General features: G+C 40.1%; 2 protein-coding genes across 2 annotated transcripts; both read right to left on the minus strand.

The window, feature by feature from the left end:
* Window positions 1-511: 511 nt before the first annotated feature.
* LOC134802971 (uncharacterized) lies at window positions 512-2,401 on the minus strand. Its single transcript, XM_063775706.1, has one exon. It carries the CDS (start codon window positions 2,170-2,172, stop codon window positions 919-921), a length of 1,254 nt encoding a protein of 417 aa, XP_063631776.1. The 5' UTR covers window positions 2,173-2,401; the 3' UTR covers window positions 512-918.
* A 5,999-nt stretch (window positions 2,402-8,400) lies between these two features.
* On the minus strand, window positions 8,401-11,607 carry LOC134802637 (uncharacterized). The gene has a single exon (XM_063775272.1). The coding sequence runs from the start codon at window positions 11,590-11,592 to the stop codon at window positions 8,401-8,403; it is 3,192 nt and encodes a 1,063-aa protein (XP_063631342.1). The 5' UTR covers window positions 11,593-11,607.
* Between the last annotated feature and the right edge of the window lie 12,747 nt (window positions 11,608-24,354).

Below are 24,354 nucleotides of genomic sequence, written 5' to 3' on the forward strand. Positions count from 1 at the left end.
GTGTGTGTGTGTGCGCGCGTGTGTGTGTGTGTGTGTTTTGTGTGTGCGCGTGTGTGGGCCTTTTACGAAATACTGACCCGTTTTTCTTATCACACCATTATAGATTTTAGAGGAGCATTTGCTGGTTGCTTATGTAGATATTTAAAACTAGCAAAAACCTGATCTCAATGATTTATTCATTCTTCGTAAATAGAAACTTAATTGTATTAGCCTACATACATATGCACATCATAACATTTAAAAAGTGTAGGTACCTATATTATATGTGCCGTTTTTGAGCTAACGGTTTTTATTTTCGGTTGTCAATATTATTACATGTGTTACCTTTTCATTCAAAACATCACATATAAAGCCTGACCAGGAATATATGATCACGCGCCATGTTGCGGATTTTCACTGGAACTATTTTTTTCATACTATACTGAACTGGCACCCTATACTTACATGAGAACAGCGCCCTCTTGACAATGATCATATTTACTGGTCAGGCTTTACATACATCTCACTTCTGGGCACTAAGAAAACATAATAGACCCCAAGAAAAAGCCATACAATATTTTGCCACCGCAATACGCAAGCAAATTCTAGATTTCAAAGCCATAATGAGTAATAAGACTGCAGTACATAATTATAGTCCAACGCTCCACAACACAACACTTTCTACGTTTTTACCGTCTTATTTATGCACATTTTCACTTGTTTCTTCGCTTTCCCCTTTGAAAATCTTCTCAAACTTGTTCTGTTTGTATTTTCAACAGTACTTTTTACATTTTTTTACCTTTTCATGCACATTTTTTACTTCAATCTTCGTTTTCTACGTCTTTAGAAAATCTCAGAATCGTTGTTGTTTTAGTCTTATTATCAACATGAAACTTTCATAATTTTTAATTCGATGTCCAGTGTTATATTTTCACTCTTTTATTGCACATTTTCATTTTCATTCGTTTCTTCTGTATTCTCTTTTCCGAAATTAAAAATCCTTTCAAAATTAATATTGTTTTGGTTGTAAATCGTGTGGTCAGGCGTGTCTCCCCAGCTGACCGGCGTGGCCCGCTCATTTATTTGTACATTAGTAACTTCCGGTATAGTATTTAGAGCTTCCGATTGGACACTGGGGGTCTGTTCCGGATTGGACACTTCCGAGGGAGCGCAGCGATTTAAAAAGTTCATCATTCTCTCCTTGTACAATTCGGAACTTGTATCTTCTTGTTTTTTCGTATTCTGATCTTTTAAATAGAAACCGTTATCGCTCTGCGCTAGGAATATCTTTTTTATCTTTCGGCTTGGATAGTGTTCGATCAGATCTGGCTTTGGAGGGAGAAGTTTAGCATTTCTTGGCAATTTCTTCGTGTTATTCCCTTTTATTGTAGTTACTACTGAGATACAGTTGCTCCTCGGTTCTGTATCATCTTTATAATTAGTCCTCATGCCTTTAAAGGATATTTTCACGCTTAGAATCGACCAGAGTAGTTCTAAGAAAGCCGCTATCATGATATTTATTGATAGAACTCGTTTTGTAAATACATACGCCTCTTCGTCGTCAGCTTTTGGCGGATTTAAAGCAATAACTAGATGTGTTTCATTTTTAATTAACACATCACTGTGCCTTACAACCAACTGATCTTTAAATGGTATTTTATCTTTATAAAATTCCGAAAAATCCGTATTCGATGTTGTCACAAACCAGACAATGATCATTGTGAACGATACAAATGCGAAAATCGTGGATAATACTGACATTATGAATAACCAGGTTATATTATTGTCTATGTACCATCGTACTGAAGCCATGATGGAGGCAATGCCGGCCGCCGTTGCGAAAACTGTTATTAAAGTTGGTGCTAAGACTAAAATGTAGCTGCTTTCATATGTATCATAAGGCTCTTCATTGGTTATGTTTTCAATATCATTCGTTTCAACAGATTCCGTTAAATTAAATATCAGCTCACTTTTGTTTACAGTTCGCTCATCCGTATCATTTAAAGTTATTCTCTTTATTCCAGAGTGTGGGTTGACTAAAGCTAAACATGCTAATAGAAACGATGTTGCAGCTAACGCCAAATGCACCCAAGCTAGCCCTGATACTGTAGACGCCGAATATCTTCGTTCAGAAGGGTAAGAATTCCTCGTATCAGGCTTAGTTCTCACTTTAATTGTATAAACGTCCTCCATTTTGTATTATTTTAATTGCGAAATCATACTACACAACACTACAGTCGTCCTTGTTCAAACACTAATATAACGTTCGAATGTTTTTGAAACCGATGTAAAGTTAGTTAAACGGGGCAACTGTCACTTTTGTTTTTAAAAACCGGCCGTTGTGGCGTTGAAAACAAACTTTTTTTAATTTTCTGAACGCGCGCGGCCTGTGCCTCGCGCGGCGATACGAAAACTAAACTAGTGGCCGGTGGCGGTGGAGTTGTCTGTGCATGCGGCCACAGATGTGATTAACTGGATTGCTAGCATTGATATTTTAATGGACGGGACGCGGGCAGGTGTCTGAACTTGATATGGTGGAAATGGGCATTTGAGCTGTGCTAACTATTGCTGGCGTTTGTTAATATTATACCATCAAGCTAGATGATGATTCTAAAGCTTAAATATTGGCTACTTAGTTACGGAATGAGAATATTAAGCCGATTGTCCAGATATTCTCATAAAATAAGTTATACCTTTTAACCACTTGATGTCTCTGTATGATAATTAAATGATCCTGTCCAACTTTTTAGTCCTCTTTTGAGTTTTTTTTTCATACAGCACAACCGAAGGTTCGAACATACAATTTTACCACCACACAAATATGAAAGGCTTAATCCGGCTCGAAGGACCAAAATCTAGTTAGAGTAGTCTAAACTCTAACCTACCTACTCCGACTGTACCGATTTGGCAGCGACGAATAATTTGTATGGAATTTGAAAAATATTATGCATAATGTCAATATCCAGAGAGGAAAGTGGTAACTACTTTTGTAGGGGGAAGCGGTCGTTTAGTCTCCTCTTAATACAAAAAGAACGTACAACTTTTTTTAAATGCTGTCGGTGGCAAACAAGCCCGCCTGATGATAAGCGGATGGTAGCCTATGGACGCCTGCAACTCCAGGGGTGTTACATGCGCGTTGCCAACCATTTAAAAACCTTAGGTACACTATCATCAAAGATAGCCACTATCCTAAAACTCACATCAACATCAAACATTGGAATGCAATACCACAACCAAGTAACCATTCCAACTGTTAAATAAAAACCAATCAAAAAACAACCTTATACCAAACCAATAAGATCCACAAACAGAGAACCTAACGGCATTATAAAACTTGCTGTATTCGAATCAAAACGCCATAACGGTTTTATGAAAAAAAAACCTAATCTGTGGTTTTTTGTGAACATTTGTGGAGAAAAAATGTCTGCTAGGTAGTTGCTACATGGGTGATGCAAAGATTTTGCCGTAGATTTCATAAGGAAGGGTTTTAATATTGTAATGGTTGCAATTTATTGTAGAACGTGCGTTTGAATAAATTACGACACTAGGGTTCCGTAGTACTACGAAGCGAATAATTCGGTATACGTAAAAATTATCATTGAATGAATGAATGAAAGTTTATTCACAAGAACATTTATGGCAGGTACCTACAGTAAGTACAGCATCAGTACAGTTTTAAATACCTATACACATTAAAATCATTTAATATTGTTTTTTTATCTACACACATATCATAAACTCTCTATGATGCCTTCAAAATCCGTAAATAATGGCCCACATTACGATAATCTGTTTTGTTACAGCAAATTTCTTATCTGTGAAAATGTGGTAATAGCTTCATTTTACTATATCAAAATCGATTTGGTAAATGCATTCAAATTCCGAACATCGCTGAAAAAAAAAGCAAATTGATCTGACCTCTATTCTAATATCAGCCGAGATGACGTTTTATTCGAAATCAAATGACAATTGCATACAATATTGACAAATCTCGCATGTAAGTTGGTATCGGACGATATGGTAATCGACCCCGACTCTAGTTTGTCTTTGAATTAAAAAAAAAAACTACGGATGCGTGACGTGTGTGAAAAAAGTTTTCATTTGCCGCCATTTGACGTTCAGTTTATCTTTTAATTAGTTTGTAAGTAAAAAATAATTTATTTTGTTGTTTTTAAAGTAACTATAACAAAAGTTTCGTGTAAAATGTGCGATAAAGATATTTCGGAGACGCCATCTCATATCCGCGAGTTCTGCCAGAGAGCAAAGTGCCCCAATGTCGGCTGTAATATGATGTTAGTGAATATATCATAGAAAGTTTATAATATGTGTGTAGATAAAGCAGTGTATGTAACTGTACATAATTAGGCATTAAAACACTCGTGTGATACTATTATGAAACTCTTTTCATTCGTTTCATAAACCCACACTCGTATTTTAATGCCTCTCATTATGTAGCAGTCACATAAACTACTATTATCACACTATCTTTCTGACCAAAAGCGGTGGGTTAGGTGGTGAACGTACAGTCACCTACAATAATATCACACTTCGAAGGCCGCAAAAATATGTGACACGCTCTTATGGCTCTACAAATAAGATTGTAACAGAATGGTGTCAGATATTTTTGCGTGACTGTGACTGTACCTACGTGTTATTTCACGCAGGCGTACAGGGAGTAAAGGATTATTCTATTCCCGAGGGAGTGATGCAGAAGCTACACGGCTACAATAAATCCGGTTCTTAGATATTTATTTGTTTATTTTATACATACCAGCACTTACAGATAAACCTTACGTGCTAATAGTGTTGTGTTGTGAATATACATTTTAATAAGTATTAACTATTCTACATATTATTCTCTCTGGTTTATGGTTGGTTTATGGTTGTTTGTAATATAATATGTTTATTTTTGTTTGTAATATAATACCTATATTATAATACAATACTCTTTATTAAGAACGCGCTCAGTGACCTCTATTGTTTATGTTAGGTCTACGTTTATATTGTTTATTGTCAGTGATTGATAATGGAAGTTGTCCCCATTTGAGCAACCGACGAAAGAATTATGTCATGATGTTATTAAAGTATTTGTAAAATATGCCATACGAATAAATAAAACCGGCCAAAATAAGTGCGAGCCAGACTCGCGTTCCAAGGGTTCCGTACATTACTAAATTTTTAACAATGTATTTTTTTATGTGACACGTAAAGTAAATCTTTATTTTCAGTACATAATATATACATGATATTGAGCATAAGTATTAAACATAAGGCACAAGCAGGTACTCGAATAACATAAACCAAGAGTAGATTATACATGATTCCTACACTAGGCTGTGCCTGTCCTGTAGGTAGCCGACACAGTTACGAGTATTCAAACGACAAGTAGCGCGATAGTTAACACAGTCAGACATAGATTATTGAATGAATGAAATGTCTTTAAAAAAACCCATAGGGGCTATTCATAAATTACGTCATTTCAAATTAGGGGGGGGGGGGTCTGGACATCGGATGACGGTAGCATGAAGTAGGAGGAAATGGGGTCATTTGAAGCATGATTTTTGGATGATTATAGGGGGGGGGGGGGGTCCAAAATCGTCAAAAATCGATGACGTAATTTATGGACAGCCCCATAGGAGTCGGATCAAAAACTATTTAAGTCCGACTCACGCTTGACTGCACATTTCTAATAGGTTTTCCTGACTTATATTGGTAAAGATCTATTTTGTGTATTTTTTTCAAAATGTATACCCAGTAGTTTCGGAGATAAAGGGGGGAGAAGGACAGACAGACAGACGCACGAGTGATCCTACAAGAGTTCCGTTTTTTCCTTTTGAGGTACGGAACTCTAAAAATTTAAAGGTAAACAAAGCGGAATATACTGTACTTTAATTTTTATTATTTACTTTGTAAATCGATACATCAGTAAGAATATAATCCTTCCTATGTAGTAATTTTCAAGGCAGTGTGGCGTTGCACCCACAATCTACAATATTACATAGTTATCGTCCTAGGCAAGGTAGTTTACGGCTCACGATTTAACGATATATTATACGATACGTAGTTAATAACTACGTTTATCTAACAAGATTCGAGATATTCTTTATTCAAGTACCTAGCTAGGCCTAACAACAAGCACTTTCGTAGGTAGTTCGTTTCGTCAGGCGTGGCTCACTCCGCGATTTCGTCGCTTTGCTACAGGTAGGTTCCACACCAATTTTGGTGGCTAGAGTTGGACCGAGAAAAGTCTGCAGCGATTTTGATAGCCAACGCAGGGCAAGTGTTATTTATACGTCATAATTTCATAGAAGTTTGACGTTTAAAATGACACTTGCACTGCGTGGGCTATCAAAATCGCTGCAGACTTTTCTCGGTCTAACTCTAGCCATAAGCGCGTGGCGCTGTCGCCACCTAGCGGCCATATCTGTCCTGATCGTAACGGACGCGTTTTGTTAGAGAGTGAGTCTTCTGTACCTAGTACTATTATTTATTCTGTGGTTTCGTTGCTCTGCAGAGTGCGGGCCAGCTCCAACCGCACCCTGGCTACTGTAGTGGGTCGATACAACTCACCTATAATTCCAACTGAAATCGTAAATTAAGTTAACATAACACCACTCCGCTGCAAATGCTATCATCATCATCATCATCATTCTAGCCTTCAGTCGCCCACTGCTGAGCATAGGCCTCTCTTCGTGTACGCCACTTATCCCGGTCCTGGGCTAGTCTCATCCAAAAGTGCCCCGCGATTTTCCGAACGTCATCCACCCAACGAGCCAACGGACGCCAGGCCTTCTTTCATCCGGAAGCGGCCACCAATCTGTCAACATTTTGGTCCACCTGCCATCACTCTGCCTAGCAACATGTCCCGCCCAATTCCATTTAAGCTTGGTGATGCTATAGAATTTACAATGTTTGGCAATAAGTAGGGCTGATTTTGAGGGCGCGCGAACTCGCATGCGATTTTAGTTACATTGCGGACTGTTTTGGTTACGTCCAATTCAACCGACCGATCAATGAAACTCGCATGCGAGTTCTCGCATCGTCTAAATCAGCCCCAAGAGTGTTTGTATGGTATTGTATAGTGGCGCCGCCACATTTTGTAGCTGTCAAATCGAAGAGTCGGCCTAGACGGCCTCTACCCACTTAAAAGTGAGTAATATTGCCCCCAAAAGAAACCGTTACAGCGTCCGCTATCACCTCTTGACCCTGCTTATTATCTCAACTATATAATCGTTAACGGTCAATAATGTATCATCATATACATACCTACCTATTTATTTCTAGTACCTACTTACCTACTTAAGAAGCGCTGGCATAGCGGTAAGAGCGAGCGACTTTCAATCCGGAGGTCGCGGGTTCAAACTCCGGCTCGTACCAATGAGTTTTTCGGAACTTATGTACGAAATATCATTTGATATTTACCAGTCGCTTTTCGGTGAAGGAAAACATCGTGAGGAAACCGGATTAATCCCGATAAGGCCTAGTTTTCCTTCAGGGTTGGAAGGTCAGGTGGCAGTCGCTTTCGTAAAAACTAGTGCCTACGTCAATTCTTGGGTTTAGTAGTCAAGCGGACCCCAGGCTCCCACGAGCCGTGGCAAAATGCCGGGATAACGCGAGGAAGAAGAAGATGTGTAAATAACAAGCAACTTCGTCCATGTAGATAGATTTAGATAGATAGATTCAACAAAAACGCTTGATATATATTTTTGTTATTTTTTATTTAATTATATCGTAACAGAAACAAAATACATTCCAACATATATGAGTTTGGAATACATATGACTAAATAAGGGATTATCACATAAATATTAATATAAACGACCCGTATTTTTTTTCTAATGATAAATCTGAAAATTAGCACATTATCCTCGTAAGGCCCACCATACAAAGTTTCCCAGTTTTTATTTTGAACATTGTTACATAGTACATTAGAGTGACTTTCGTTTGTTTTAGAAAACAATGAAACAAAAGAAATGCTACTTTATTTCGTCTTCAAAAGGTTCGAATTAGATTGAAACAGAGTGTAGGTACATTGTAATGCACATGGGGTCTTACGAGGTTAAAGTAAAATTGGGATAAGGAAACTTTATTTGGCTGTTTTATGTAAATAGAATTCGTGCGAGCGATAAGGTATACGTTTTGTCGTGGTCTATAATTTTTTATAAAAAATGTTTGGTGGGATCTTGGTTTGGACCTACCTCACAAAATCGGAATATCGTTAGGTATCTGCCACTTTACTACCACAAGGTGTCTCTATCATTCTATCGCTTTTCCATATTCGAGTAACAGTAGCAGATAACGAAATTTCGATTTTAGATATTCGCGGTAGAACCTCAGTTTAGATTGCGAGAAGGCGCCGGTTGGTTATTTATTCCAAAATTGGATGCTTTGAAGCGTTTTTTATACAAACTTCTTTATTATTTATCTTCTACAATGTGGTGGATACGGCGGATGTCTTCCATACGGCGGATACATATACGGATACGGGTGCGGGTAAAGATGGAATCTTCCTTGTAAACAATCATCACAAGTCTGGCAATTATGTCCCTTCCATTGCTTGAATCTTTGCCGGCAGTGACACCTTTCCTCGCCTTCGTCAGCCTCTTCTGCGTCCATGTCAAGTCGTCTCACTGGACCCCTTTCTTTTTCTAACTGTCTTCGCTCTCTAATGTTATGAGGTGGTGGATTGCTTTGTTGGTTCGGAGTTGAATAAAAGGCAGGTTGGTTGCTTATTTCTGTAGAAGGCGCGTTTGAAGCTATTAATCTAGCTCTCTGTGGAGACGAGGGTTCTCTGCTGGCCGCTTCCATTCTATCGGTTGGTTGACGTGAAGACTGGCGACCTGGTTCGGGTTGTTGAATATGAGACAAGTGGGCGCTCCTGCTTGGTGCCTCCTGAATTTCATCCAGATTGGTTCGATCTCTAGCCGGAGTAATTCTTATAGAGGGTTGGTTTTGGCTCGGTTGCCGAACAGATCTGTTCTGGCGCTGTTGGCTAACCATTGACACAAATCGATCTGCTCCATCTTGCAGCTCCCGACGTGAACGAGGCGCTTCATGGACCTCAATTGATACATCAAATGGTTCCCGTCCCACACTATAATCAATTTCAACACTGCCTTCCGGTAATCCTTGTCGCATACTAGGATCAATAATTGGTTCTTGTCGCATACTAGGATCAATAATTGATACTTGTCGCATACTAGGATCAATAATTGATACTGGTTTTGATCTTCTTGAGCAACGAGACTCTTCGGGAATAAACGCCGCAGGTTGTGGTTGCATGAATTCATTTGGAGGAAATGAACGGTAACTAGCAGGCTGTATTTCACCTGGTCTATTGGAAGCCATCGAAATAAATTCTTGTGGCTCCCTGTGTCCGTAGCTTGCCATTGATATAAACCCTTGGGCTGCAGATCTTTCTGCTTGTGATATGTGATGTGAAAAGGCAGGTGGTTCATTTGAGAAACGCTGCCGTGGAGGCAACATTTGGGGTGAAACATCATCACGGATCGATACGAAACCTGATGCTTCCTCTGGCGGTATCCATCCTACACCCCGTGATTGATTGAATTGTCCCGTCATTCTCGGACCTTGATAAGCTGTACCAGGCATTCTACTTCCATGTAACGATTGGAACTGGATATCTGGTGGAACTCCACCAGGCATTCTACTTCCATGTAACGATTGGAACTGGCTATCTGGTGGAACTGCACCAGACATTCTACTTCCACGTAACGATTGGAACTGGCTGTCTGGTGGAACTGCACCACACATTCTACTTCCATGTAACGATTGGAACTGGCTATCTGGCGGAACTGCACCAGACATTCTACTTCCATGTAACGATTGGAACTGGCTGTCTGGTGGAACGTTCGGCATTGCTCCTGCACTTTCGTAGAACCCTGGTGAATGTGAGCCCGGGCGAGGCGTCCTTGGGTGGCCCATCACATCAGGATATTCTACCGAACCACGCACAGAATAACCGAATGAACCTCTTCGAGCGCTGTCATTGAATTGCCTTGGAGGGTAATCAAAATGTTGCGCTTGACCATATGAATGGCGAAAATCTGGTGGCATAGGCGAGCCTGGGCCATAGCCAGCTTGTGGCTCGATCATTGAAGAACACGGCACGCCATCTTTAAACATGGCCCTGTATTGGGCGTCTTGATCGTCACTCAAGTCCCATTCGCCTGGCTGCCCGATTCTAGTGGAGCATAGAGGAGGATTTTTAAAATTGCTTTGATATTGAGCATCATCGTCGCCTTGGAATGCCCATTTATCGTCAGGTGAATAAATATCTGATACTGGAGACCCGAGAGTGTACTCACTTCTGTGTAGTAATCGACTCCTATCTTGAAATGCTACCGATTTTCTTCTACCGTCGCCATCTCTGTTTTTTAATCTATTGGTAAGCTCGTCTACCATCTTGTTGATGTTCAAATCTTGATCTTTTTCAAGTGGAACCATATCTAGAAAGTAAGAAATTTCATGCTTCATTTCGGTATCTTCGCAACAATTAGAAATGCTGACTCGTCTTTTTCCCATTTCATATATTTTTTTCGTCAACGCATCCCTTAATCTTGCACGTTGACGCTGTTCATTTTGATCGTCGTTCTTAATTATCGGTAAATCTTTCATCCACTCCTCAATTTCAAGCCCTAGAAGAATTTCATCAGCATTTTCCTTTATTTCGTCTTCTGTCGGCAAGGGAACTTTGCCAAGTTTTTCAAAGATATCGCATTTTTTATAGACACCGAAAAGTTCTTCCATTTCTTTGCCATCATGAGTTTTCTTAAATTCATCCATGTACGCCTGAATCGATTGCAATAACTTGTTTTTATACGCTTTGTCTAACATTTTATTGGTCTCCTTATAATTGCTTTTTCTTAAAAAATCGTCTAGAGTACAGTACTTCAGCATTTCTTCAAATATTTTCGCTGGAGGCTCGCGGTCTAATCTGGTGATTACCCTTAATTTCTGTTCTTTCAAAAGTTCAGCTTTCCGGGCTACCATTTCCTTATAATTATCAGGAGTTTCAGTCTCTTTAATAAAATCATTCATTTCTGATATCTTATCGAGAAGTTGCGATTTAAGAGCGTACTTTTTTTCCTGTAACTCTTGTGTTTGCGGTAAACAATCTAATAACCCATCTATCTCTTTCCCTAATACATCTTCATAGTAAAATTTGTTCTGAAACACCGCCGGCTGCGTTTTTAATATCATTATCGTTTTCCAAATGCCATTCATAATGCCTAATCTAAATTTTCCTGCTACTTCAATCTCGTCGCAAGTATTGGCAGGTATCGGGATTTGTTCACACCAGTTCTTGAGGTATTCTTTAAATTCTTCGTGTACCTTATCGAGTAGTGGTCGTCCAGGCTGCGGCGGAGTGAACACTGGATGTGGTCGCCACTCTGCCATCAGCTGGTCAGCTGCACTGGATGCCTTACCTGAATGAGGAGGTACTGGAGTCACTAATCCAGAGGGTCCTGGTTCAGGATTAATATATTTAGCGCTATCATTTTCCTTTTGCGCACATTTCACACTTTCGCAAGATACAAAAACCTTAGAAGCGTTTGAATCTTGTGTTTTATTAAACTTCTTCTTAATCATTGAACTATTTCGTTTCATTAGTATATCTTCCTTTGTTTCTTCTCGTGATTTATCTCTTCTATTACTTGTGTTATTGGTAATGTTATGTATTACATAGTTTGTATATATAGAATCATTTTGATTTTTCCTTCGTGTTACGTTTACCTTTGATGTATTTACGTCATCTTTGGTAATGCTAATAGAAATACCAGGTACGGGAATACGGTCTTTGCAGCGTATATCGCTATTAGATTCATGATAATCATCCTGAGATCTGCTTGATACGAAACTATCTTGGCTAGAATGTTCTCCTTTGTTTAAACAGCTAGATTGGCTCACATTATTCTGAACAACATTTTCGGTATTTATTTTATCTGCATTAAAACTTAGGTTAGGTTCATTAGATCGATTAACTGGTGACTTTGGATCTTTTTGCTTTCTCGTATCATTTTTCTTTTTTTTATATAGAAATACACTATCTATCACAATATATGAAGGTGCTGAACTTAATAACTCTCTATCATGTATACCAGAATCCGATCTAGAATTTTGCACACTATCTTTACTAGTGTCAGCAGAAGTACCAGGTTCACAGTCGGCTTTTTTACAACATAAATAACTGCTAGATTTTTTTAATAGGTCTCGGGATCTGCTCAACATTGGTACTGGTATATTCCTTATCATTTCCATCAATTGTACAGCATGATGTACAGTTTCCATATTCTCTTCACCGACATACCTTTTCATCCATTTAAATATTAAATACTTTAAATGTTCAAGTTCATCTATAGCTGAGGTTTTATTTTTGTTAAACTCTAAATATTTTTGTCTCTCAACTATATCATTGGCTAAGTCAAGAATTACTGCTCGTCTAAAATCTGTATCTTCTGCTTGTAACATAGCTAAATCTGAAAGCCATTGGTCTATCTGCTGAGCAAGTTGTGTTTTGAATTGGATTAAATTTTCCTCAATATCCCTGTCCATGATCGACCCAATACTGTGTTGAGACGACACTGTTTTACCTGACGTTTTAGAAACATAATTTCTTGACAAATTCTGAACCATAAAAACAGTTAATGGCTGAGTATTAAAAGCTTTTTTAGCAAGCTTTCTTCTACGTTTCTCCATTCGTTGAGGTAAAGTTTCTTCTGGCTCGAACTTAGTATAAGCTATTTCTTCTAATCCAATGTTATTATTTACCGAATCTTTTAAAATATCGACTAAATCGACTATTGTTTGCTTTATCAAATCCGGATTTAGAACTTTTTGAGTCTGTAAATCTTCTATCATTTCCTTGCCTGCCGAATTTTTAGTTTCTTTTTCAATAGCTTGATTTTGATGTATATTTGCATTGGGTTTGTTACACGCACTAGGTTTAGTTTTCGTTTCCCCCAGTAAAGTATTGTCTAATTTACGCATTATAGCGTCTGTAAGTTTGCTAAGGAAAGCTGCCTTCTCACAAGCATTGACTTCAACTAGTACCTCATCAAGAATTCCCAAAATCTCTGTTCTAATCGTCTGTTCACTGCAGCGTTTAGATTTTACAAATGCTAAATATTTTAATCTATCAACAAAGGTATTTAAATTCTGTTCTTCTTCCACTGGCTTCGATAGATTATCCTGTATCTTTATAGAAACGTTATTTAACCATTCGTCTATAGCAACTTTAAATTCATTCTTATCAAAATCTTTGAGTTTCATTGCACCTTGGTTTTCAGTAGAGTTAATAGGTTCCTTTTTATTAAGTTTAATACTTGATGGCTCTATTAAAACTCTTTTTTTAGACTTTAAACAATCACCTATCTTCACTTTAATCTTCTGCTCTGCTCCAGTTACAGGTACTCCCTCTAACCTAAACTTTAAATTCCTCAACACAATGTCTTGTATTTCCTTAATTCTAGGATCACTGGTATCATCAAGCCAGGCTATGATCTCACTTTTGAAGTCCCTTTTCAGTCTAAAATCGTTAAGACTCTTACTTTTATTGGCAATGATTTGAACGGGTTCACATTTAGGAAGTTCTGTGTTGCTGGTGACGGTTTCTACGGATCTGCCTGGGAAGTAGAAGGTCTGGACAGACCTCGTGATGAAAGGGCTGGGCAGGTCATGAGCTCGTGTGGTTAGTTTGGAGGAGATTGGGGAAAGAGGGACCGCTATCTGTAATAAAAGTAAGGTTAGGATTTAATGACGCGTAAATATTTAAAATATTTTATTTACTTATAATATTTTAATTACTAGTGCTTTATTTTTTTAACGATATACTTACTGTACGTTTACTTACCCACAATGGATTTGTTTCGACCCCTAGGGAAGGCTGCGGTCTCGGAATAGAGTTAGCTAAGGGGTTTACGAAGTTATCTGTTCCAGTTATACATTTTGACGAGGCCGTGGGGGAGAGAGGGACAGCTATCTGCAAGAAGAATGGGAAAGAAATATTGGCTGCCAATCATAAGGCTCTTTACTTGTTTCTAACTTAAGGTATTGCACGGTAAAGAAGTTCTTGCATCTTGCTCAGTAGTCTTGTTTAACATTCGTTCACATTGCTGGACTAACCAAGACGTAAATTAAGCAGTTAAGGCACCACTTCTAGGGTGGCACAAATACTCAGAAAACGATCGAATTTAATACTTCGATGACCCCTGAGTCATAGTCGCTTAGGGCACTGTTCGGTCTACTATTGTATTATCGTGTATTTTTAAGATTTCATGTAGAATGATTAGGTAAAATGAATCCTATTAAGTTTTTTGCGTCGGAATCTTATCCTGTACTGTAGTGTAGACGTGGTAATTTTTACATTCATGAGCACACTGTTATAAGCTTTGCCTATTTGAGGAATGAAGATTTTTATTTTTATTTCTATCATTTAAGTACAGTGAGCTGCGAAATCGCATGGAGAAATTGTGAATGAATTCATTGATAAATTCAAACCATGCACTTTTACGCCTGATGGTACATACCTACTATTTATTAATTTAAGCGTATGGAAACATACAATAGTAATGTATAATGTGAATGTAGGATGTAGTAATAGAAATATGCTTACTGTACGTCTGTTTGTGGATGATAGTTTGGTTTCCACTCCTAGCGAATTGGTTGCGATAGGCAAATTGTGTCTTGATGTTGGCGTAGGGGAGAGAGGGACAGCTATCTGCAAAATGGAGGGTTAACTGGTAGAGAATGCCTTCTGGCATTAAGTTCACCTTTTGTACAATTTTAACTGTGCAATAAAGTTTAAATAAATAAATAAAAATAAAAAGATGAGTGGGAATGAAAGCAGCGCTATTGCTGTGTTCTATGACCTTCCTAAAGCTTTTGAGTGTGTAGATCACAGTATTCACACCAGTGATCGCATATAACCATGGATACCGCCTTTGGGAACATTACCGTTCAAATTCTCGGGCCAAATTAGCACACATACACAATTACGCCTACATTTAAATATGACGATACGTTTACAGAGCCTGTAATCAAAGCTGGTAAACGAAATAATAGTCATCTCTATTACACTAACGTACACAGCTAAGTGGAGATGAAATGCATATAATGTCAATAACTACCAATCAGCGACATTAATCCGCTAATAACCTTCTTGCTGTACGTACTGGCCGCTGAGAGTTCGCGGTTCATATTTGATTAGAATGACTTGGACAGGGATAGGTTTATGCCATACATTGAAGAACCAGTCAAATAATTCACGTATAATAATTTAATGCAGATTAAAAGATAACTAGTTAAAATGTTGTTGTGAAATGACAGACTAACTCAACATAAGTAAATATTCATTGTTGTATAAATGTATTCCGCTATAATAAGTATTTTGTATATTTTATTATCAATCTATATGGCAGTGCGAAGTCACGTTCAGGTATAGTCTGTCCGTTTTTCTAAGATCAAGTACGCCATAGTACAGGTATGGCGAACTTGATCTTAGAAATCGGACTGGCTATACAGCCTGCAAAATTTACATGGGTACACGAATCGGGTCAAAAATATTTGAACAGGCGGAGTCACAATAAATCCCCACTTTCAGTTCCAATGGAAATATTTTATATGTATATAGCCGATCAAGTATGTTTAATGTATCTACATATTCTACATATAGGAGACCGGGTATGATTATCTCACGGATTATCTCATGAATAGAACATATTCTAGATATCGTGCCAGGCATCCACTCAATTTCATGTCTCTCTAATTGGACAGCTTTTTTCCATAGTTCTCTGCGAATAGCATCTTGTGGGAATCTGAATGGAAAGTAATGTAAAATGACAATACCTTTGATTATTAATTTGATATAACTAGGTAGTTTTTTTATAGCTCCATCTCATGAAATAAAAAGGAAAATACACATCTGTAAGAAGGAATTTATTACTATCTTTATATATAGAAAATACCTAAACCAAACATAAATTAATAAAATAGTCTACTTCATTTGGCATAAAACCATCCCTATTATCCTCGCAATTTGAAAAGTCGTATGTTATTATGAAAGTCGTATGCAGTTGTTACGTTTTAGCTTAGCACATCATCATCATCATCATCAGGCTATAGTAGTCCACTGCTGGACATAGCCCTCCCCTAAAGAGCGCCATAGCGCCCTGTCCTCAGCTTGCCGCATCCAGCATCTGCCTGCAGTCTTTCGCAGATCGTCATCCCACCTGGTCGGAGGGCGTCCTACATTACGTTTGCCAAGTCGCGGTCTCCACTCAAGAACACGTTTACCCCAGCGGTTGTCGGTTCTTCGTGCGATATGGCCAGCCCACTGCCACTTCAGCTTGCTAATTCTTAGAGCTATGTCGATAACTTTGGTTCTCTGTCGGATGTATTCGTTACGAATCCTATCCTTCAGAGAAACTCCGAGCATAGCTCTCTCCATAGCTCGCTGAGCGACTTTGAACTGGTGGACCAACCCTACCGTGAGTGTCCATGTCTCGGCTCCGTAGGTCATGACGGGTAGGACGCACTGATTGAAAACTTTTGTTTTCAAACATTGCGGTATGGATGACGAGAAGACTCGGCGCAGTTTCCCAAACGCTGCCCAGCCCAGCTGGATCCTCCTCTTGGCCTCCTTCTCGAAATTGTTTTTACCTAACTGCAAAATCTGCCCGAGGTAAGTGTATTCGGAAACGATTTCAAGAAGGTGACCATTTACGACTATCGGTATTGGATCAATGTGGCCATTGATCATGACTTTGGTTTTATCCAAATTCATGCCAAGACCGATGCGTCGCGAGGCTGCAGCTAGGCCGTCCAGCATCCGGTTCAGCTCCTCTAGCGACTCCGCCATTAAGACTATGTCATCTGCGAATCGTAGGTGTGAGATGTAGTCGCCGTTTATGTTAATGCCCTTACCTTTCCAGTCCAGCGTCTTAAACATATCTTCCAACGCGCTTGTGAACAGTTTCGGGGATATAACATCCCCCTGTCTCACTCCTCTTCGCAATTGGATGGGTTTAGACGGCTGACCCTGTACTTGGACACTCATGGTGGCGGCTTCGTAAAGACATCTCAACACCTCGATATAACGATAGTCTATTTGGCATCGCTGTAAGGATTCCAGAACAGCCCAGGTCTCGACAGAGTCAAAGGCCTTCTCATAGTCCACAAAGGCTAGACACAGGGGCTGATTATATTCTTCGGACTTCTGTATAATCTGCCTCACTGTGTGAATGTGGTCTATGGTGCCATATCCTCCGCGAAACCCTGCCTGCTCCGGCGGCTGGAACTCGTCGAGTCTCCTAGCGAGACGGTTCGTGACCACTCGTGAGAACAGCTTATAGACGTGGCTCAGGAGCGAGATGGGTCTGTAATTTTTAAGGAGGGTTTTGTCCCCCTTCTTAAAAAAGAGCACCACCAAACTCCCGCTCCACGCCTTTGGAGTTCTCCCACTGTGAAGGACGGCGTTGAAGAGGTTCTGTAATTCCTGTATAACAGGGGCTCCTCCAGCTTTCAAAAGCTCTGATGTTATTCCGTCCTCACCGGGGGCTTTTCCATTTTTAAGCTGCCTCAGAGCTAACACGATCTCGTCTTGGCTGATGTCTGGCAGTTCGTCGGTGTAGTGGCGTGTCAGGGTGGCTCTGGAATCGTGGTCGTCTCGTCGGGAATGAGGGGCATGTGCAGCGTATAATCGGCCATAGAAATCCTCAATCTCGGCGGAGATCTCCGGCTTCGACAATACGGTCCTCCCGGCGCGCGTTTTAAGCTTCGTCATCCTGCCAAGCTGCTGAGTGAATACTTTGGACCCTCGGTTTCGCTCTATCGCCTCTTTAATGAGGCGTGTGTTGGAGCTCCGAAGGTCGCGCCGTACCATCTTCGCTATTCGCTTGTTCAGGTCTGACCTCTCCGACGAAGTCGCTTGGGTAGTTTCCCGTCTTTTTGTCATCAATCCGAGGGTCTCAGCCGAGAGTTTGGATTTCTTGCCAGTCCGCTGCGTTCCGCAGAATTTGACGCCCTCATCCCTCAGAGTTTCGACCAGATTATGTAGGGTTTCGTCAGCGTCATCGGTGGGTTCCAAGGCAACAAATCTATCCCTGAGAAGCTGCTGGAACTTCTCAGTACCCGCCATGATTTGGATTGAGTTAGGGCGGAGCGTGGACTTCATCAGACGGTTTCTTTCAAGCTTCAAGTTGATATTCAGAGAGCCTCGGAGGAGTCGGTGATCAGATCCGGTATTGAACCTGTTGATCACTGAGACATCTCTGAATATGTGCCTGCTATCCGTTATGATGAAGTCGATCTCATTTTTAGTCACAGTGTCGGGGCTTTGCCATGTTCACTTCCTTTGAGGCTGTTTCTTAAAGAAGGAGTTCATTAAGAACAGTCCCTCTTTCTCAAGGAAGTTGACAAGCATTTGCCCCCTGTGATTCCTAACTCCGTAACCATGCGAGCCTATCCGGGATTCGTTGCCAGTCTGGGTTCCCACCTTGCCGTTAAAGTCCCCCATAACAACATTGAAGTGGGCCTTAGTGGTGTTGTGCAAGGCTTTGGATATGTGTTCGTACATATCCTCCACTTCATCATCCGAGTGTGCCGAGGTCGGTGCGTAAACCTGAATTACCTTCATGCTGTAGCGCTTCGACAGCCGAAGGATCAGGTACGCTACCCTGGTCGACACACTGGAGATTTCTTCAACGTTGTTAGAGAGGGCCTTATTGACGAGGAAACCTACACCACCCTGGGATGTTTTGTCACCCTCGCGAAAGTAGAGAAGGTGGCCCGAGTCTAGGGTTACGGTGTCCTCCCCCTCTCTACGGACTTCACATAACCCTAGAACATGCCATTTAATGTTCTCTAACTCCACTTCCAACTGCGCTAGATGGTGGTCAAGCCTCAGAGTGCGTCCGTTAAACGTAGCCAGGGTCAAATTTTGTAATGAATGGCAGCCTAATGTAGCCCGGGGATTCTTAGCACCCCTTGCCCCGCCGTTACAGTGGCCGCTGCCATGGCCAGGAATAGCGAGGCGGCCGGGAACTGGGGGCCATTTTCGTTTGGCGTGTCTTTTCATTTGGGGGTAATGCCCGTAATCCCCACGCTGGGCATGCGGGTTGGGGATCGCAGTTCAGTAATTGTTCTGCAGGGGGCGCTGCTGCCCACCCCCCGCTTAGCACGGTATTATTGAAAAAATATCGTCATGTTTATTCCAAATTTTACTGAAGTTATCTGTTTACTACAAGTGAAAAGTGATTCCACTGTCCTTGGTATGAACTAAAATAACTTCTGCACCACTTCACGACACATGAAGATATTTTTAATTACAAAAAAACGTTGTTTTTATAAATCAATTTAGCCATTTGTCACTGACTGTCATCTCGGTCGTACTGAGATTGCCAATCGAGCAGTTTGTAAGTACCGCCTATCGCGGGGTAGTTTGCGTTGGGTCATAATTGAGCGGACAGAATGTTTCCATGGTTATATGCATTCACTGATTCACACACAGAGAGAAATTAAAAGGTATAATATAAATATAACAAACTATAGCCTATATATATGCCCCACTACTGGGCACAGGCTCCAATCAAAAGGTACTAAAAAATAAATTGAGAAAATTAGGCCCAAATAGCGATGGCAATGGGAGTACCTCAAGGATCTCTTTTAAGCCCATTTCTATTCCTAGTGTATGTCGATGAACTGAGATGTTATAGTAATATGAACATCAGCTACACATTGTTATAACGACATTTCTTTACTTTCGGATCGAACTTATCGTCTCCAGGGTCACGAACAAGATCTTCAGACATTTGGGAGCAACCCCAAAGAGCGATTAAGGTACATGCTAAAAGTATAACAAACAAAATAATGCTTACTGTACGTTTGATAGGATTGGGTAATGGTTTGGCTTCCACCCCTAGTGAGGTGGTGGAGACGGCGGCTGAAAACAGCCGAATGGGTTAGTACGACCATAGTGCCGCATTTATTACGCATAGGTATATTGCTGTGTAATTCATATTTACCTTGTACTGTGGTATTCACTGGGTAGCTCTGAAACATTAAAGTGATACATTAAGGTTGTGTGGTGTACTGCAGGCTAGCTACTCACATGGATATATGCGGGAGAGTATTTACAATATAATTATTTATGTTGAATTATATTACAATTAATATTCAACAAATACCCTAGTAGGTAATTATTGAATGTTGAATATTAATCAAGGAATCAAATAAGTAGTGTGAGATTTGTTCCTTTGAATAAAATCAAAACATAATTGCATCACACCACAGTACCGGCCATTATGAGCCGGCGACTAATACTACCTAATAGGTACTCAATATTTGCATCGGATTCCTTTACCGCTCTTGTGATAAAATGCAAATTTTTAATCAGTTTTTGAAGAATAAAGAGAGCCTTTACAAGCTGGTGTCGTGAAAATATATTACAATTCTTAGAAAATATAGCTATTGGTTCTCAAAAAAATGCCGATTGGCCATTGGTCTATCTATACCATACAGTCATCGCAGTCGATGTAGGCTGTAGACTACCTCCTCAAAATCGCACCCTTGGTGCAATAAAGCCACATCTGCATAATGATGACTTTTCAGGCGAGAGGTTTAAAAATTCTGTCAATCAAAATTTGTAAATATCTTTCTTATGCTTAATGTTAGGTTTATAAAATTTTACAATAACTGTTATATAAATGTACTCTATTTAATACGATGTGGGTTATTCTAATTATTTAATTATTTTCGGAAATCGTGGGTTGCATGTGTACTTACGGCTTTATTGTCCCAAACTATAGCAAACGTAAGTAGACATGCGTCTTTATTGCATGGATATCCGCATGAAGTATGTGTACATGCATCTTTATTTACCGAAATGTTATTTTAGTGGAGGGACGCAAGTGCAATAATAGGAGCTGTTTAATTTTTATATTTTTATTTCAAGTCATAAAATTGTTAAGTAAATAAACATAAACCCGTAAAAAACAACATAAGTGCTTATACAACTAGTATTCCAAATTCCTTTTTTTAGCGCAACAAAGCCATAAGTGCATATAAATACCGTAATTGAAAAAACACATTTAATAAAGAAATAAGTCACTTAAGTATATTTCCACTATTTACTGTATCCATTTTTGCCAATTTTGGTGCGACTTGCGAAACATCCTCCTCGCCCGGTAACACAGACGCAACTGAATTTACTTCAATTTACATCGTCGCGTGCGCAGCTACGGCGCTCGCGGTAACATCGGGAAACAACGACGCACGTGCGGTAGCGGCTTTGTTTCATGTTCAACTAATCACATGCGTCGGTGTTCGCTTACTTTATTTAAGAAACTAATGAAGATACAGAAAAAAGGATTTTTGTTTTTGATAGTATACAACATTTGTGTAACTTTCGCGAGATAAAATCGATTTTGGTATAAACATGTGGCTTTATTGCACCAAGGGTACGAAATACCTCCTTAGTCGCTGCAACTATCATCTGCAAAGATGCTGTGGCCAATGACGATGATGATGATGATTGGTTCTCAATAGACTTGTTCATGCTTTTGCTCTGGGGTGAGTGTGTCTGGGGTGGGGTGGGGTGTTTAAGCTACTGTACTGCTATAAAAAAGAAGTTTCATTCGACTCACAAAGAAGCGCTGGTGGCCTAGCGGTAAGAGCGAGTGACTTTCAATCCGGAGGTCGCGGGTTCAAACCCCGCTGGCTCGTACCAATGAGTTTTTCGGAACTATTTTGTACATAATATCATTTGATATTACCAGATGCTTTGCGGTGAAGAAAAACATCGTGAGCAAACCGGACTAATCCCCTCTGGGTTGGAAGGTCAGATGGCAGTCGCTTTCGTGAAAACTAGTGCCTACGTCAATTCTTGGGACCAGTTGTCAAGCGGACCCCCGGCTCCCATGACTCACAAACTCCTGCGAAGGCTGCGTGTCTTCATGTTCAGTCTCCGAAGTCTCCTGGATCGGTGTGTCGCATTCATGGTCGATTCTATCCAGGTACGTTGACAGTGTATGTGTGTGCGTCTGCGAATTGACCAAAGAATGAAGGGGGACGAAGGTAACTGGATGGTTCTCTTTAGAAAGTGTCTGTGACGTAAATCACATGAGTTTTTGAGCTACTTTCAAAGGAATCATTGCCTCAAAATGAGTATGAGATCATACAAGGTATAATCATACATTACTTACACTGCTTAGCGGAATTCGAGTTTTAGGTCCTTGCATTTTGCTAATGTGTCTAATGTCTCCATTCGATAAATGAAATAAACATTGTTTTATTCTCATGCTTTTCAAAATACAGATTAAAGCGCAAAAAAAAAACATTCCTGGTCGAGACCAGTGTAAAGAGCGGCCTATAACGCTCGGTATTCCCGCGTTGAATAACTTTAGACAGCCAACTCGGACTGGGTCCTAGCCAATATGACAAACCTTAGGAAAACGCCAATAGCATTTGGCATTTGCTGATTTGCGACTGTTATCTTGGCTAAACCCCTGAAAAGATATCTTGCGATGCATTACTCCTCTTTGGTGATACTCCTCGTTGCTTCCAGCTTGCCTGTAAGTTGAACTAGCGTATACTTACAAAGGAAGATGTACTTTTGAGACTCTTATGGAGTCTCCTGGTCGTCTCCCGGATCTGCCTGATGTCGCCGTGCTTCGTGTACGTTTGCTTACTGGCTTCTCTGCAAGACAAAATGTCAGTTACCACAATGCCAATTTCACCTACAATGAATTAGACATAACATATCATAGAACATTTTAGGCAGCAGAGTTAACAAATAGTGTAAAGCATTTTTTACAGATTAACAGATAGTGTAAAGCATTTTTTACAGATAAACCTTAAATTTAGAAACAAAGACTAAGAAATTGAGTTGTACATCTAAAGAAGATATATTCATGACTTTTAAATAGGAGCTTGCCTCAGCAACTTATTCTACGATACCTATAACCTAATAATTCCATATATTTTAGTAATGTTAATGTTTTCCATATAAGTTAGTTTGGGCTTACATAAAGTACAGTGTAGGGAACTCAATCTAGTCACCAAATTTTATCGAAATTTTAAGAAAAAGGAAACGACAAAAATGTGGTAGTCTGTAAAGTCGGTTTACGGACGATAATTTTGCGTGATAACGTCATAAAAAAACGTTGGCCCTAAGTACGTTACCATGGAGATCTATCTGTCGTAGTCAGATCGTATAATCCGCCGTATTACATTACGGCTAGCCGTTTTCAAAAACAGGGGCGTTTTGAAATGCGGCGGTTCGACGATTAGCCGGATTGTCATTGCGATACGTTCTTCAATAAGGCGGCCTACGTTTAGCCGCATCGTACTACTATTTTAGATTGTAGAGTGACCAGTTCTTTCGGTCGCCTACGTAACCGGAGTTTGACAATGTTTGCAATTTAATTTATTTTTACCATGGTCCCACCGCACTACATGTGTTTCTTTTCCAAACCATTTCCTTCACAACTTAAATAGACGGAGCCCCGCAAGCGGGGCTCCTATTTCTGGGCGGTTTGCCCTTCGGGCATCTGAAGCTACCTAACGAACCTAACCTACTTACCTACCTACGCTTTTTTCCCCAAAATGTAATGTTTTCATGGACGTCTCACTAAATCAATAGGCAGGTAGGTTAGGTTCGTTAGGTAGCTTCAGATGCCCGAAGGGCAAACCGCTCAGAAATAAGGGCCCCGCGAAGCGGGGCTCCGTCTAGTTAAGTTGCGAAAGAAATGTTTTTTGAAAAGAAACAGTCCGACGAACTCCAGATTTGATGGACACCCCAGCGTTTGTCAGGCAGCGCCACGGGTGTTAAAAATGGGAACTAAAAACTGTCAAAGCGGCGGCTAATGACTCGCTGTATTACATTACGGCTAGCTGTGTTGAAGAACGTATGGCGCCGAATACATTCCGGCGGATTCTCATTCAGCCGCATTCAATCCGGCTAATCGTTAAACCGCCGCATTTCAAAACGGCCCTGTTTTTGAAAACGGCTAGCTGTAATGTAATATGGCGGATTATACGATCCGACTGCGACATATCCACAACGTTACCATGGAGATCTGTCCACAACGTGACACTTTTTCGTGCATGCTACCGGTGTTCATCGATTTATAAGACTTTATCACGTCAAAAATAAAAATCGACTCAAATAAGTAAATGTTAGGTAAGATTTAAAGATTACCTCAAATCATCCCTCCTGTCTCTTGTCGGGTCTTCCTCGGGAGCCCTGGGCCTGTATTTGATGGTCTCTTCATAGGTCTTGGGACGGATGGGCTCCCGTTGCGGGGAGTGGCGGGGGGAACGGGCTAAAAAATGGAATAACTGGAGGGCTAGCCAACA

The sequence above is a fragment of the Cydia splendana genome, chromosome 25 (genome assembly GCF_910591565.1).
Source record: "Cydia splendana chromosome 25, ilCydSple1.2, whole genome shotgun sequence".
Classification (NCBI taxonomy): domain Eukaryota; kingdom Metazoa; phylum Arthropoda; class Insecta; order Lepidoptera; family Tortricidae; genus Cydia; species Cydia splendana.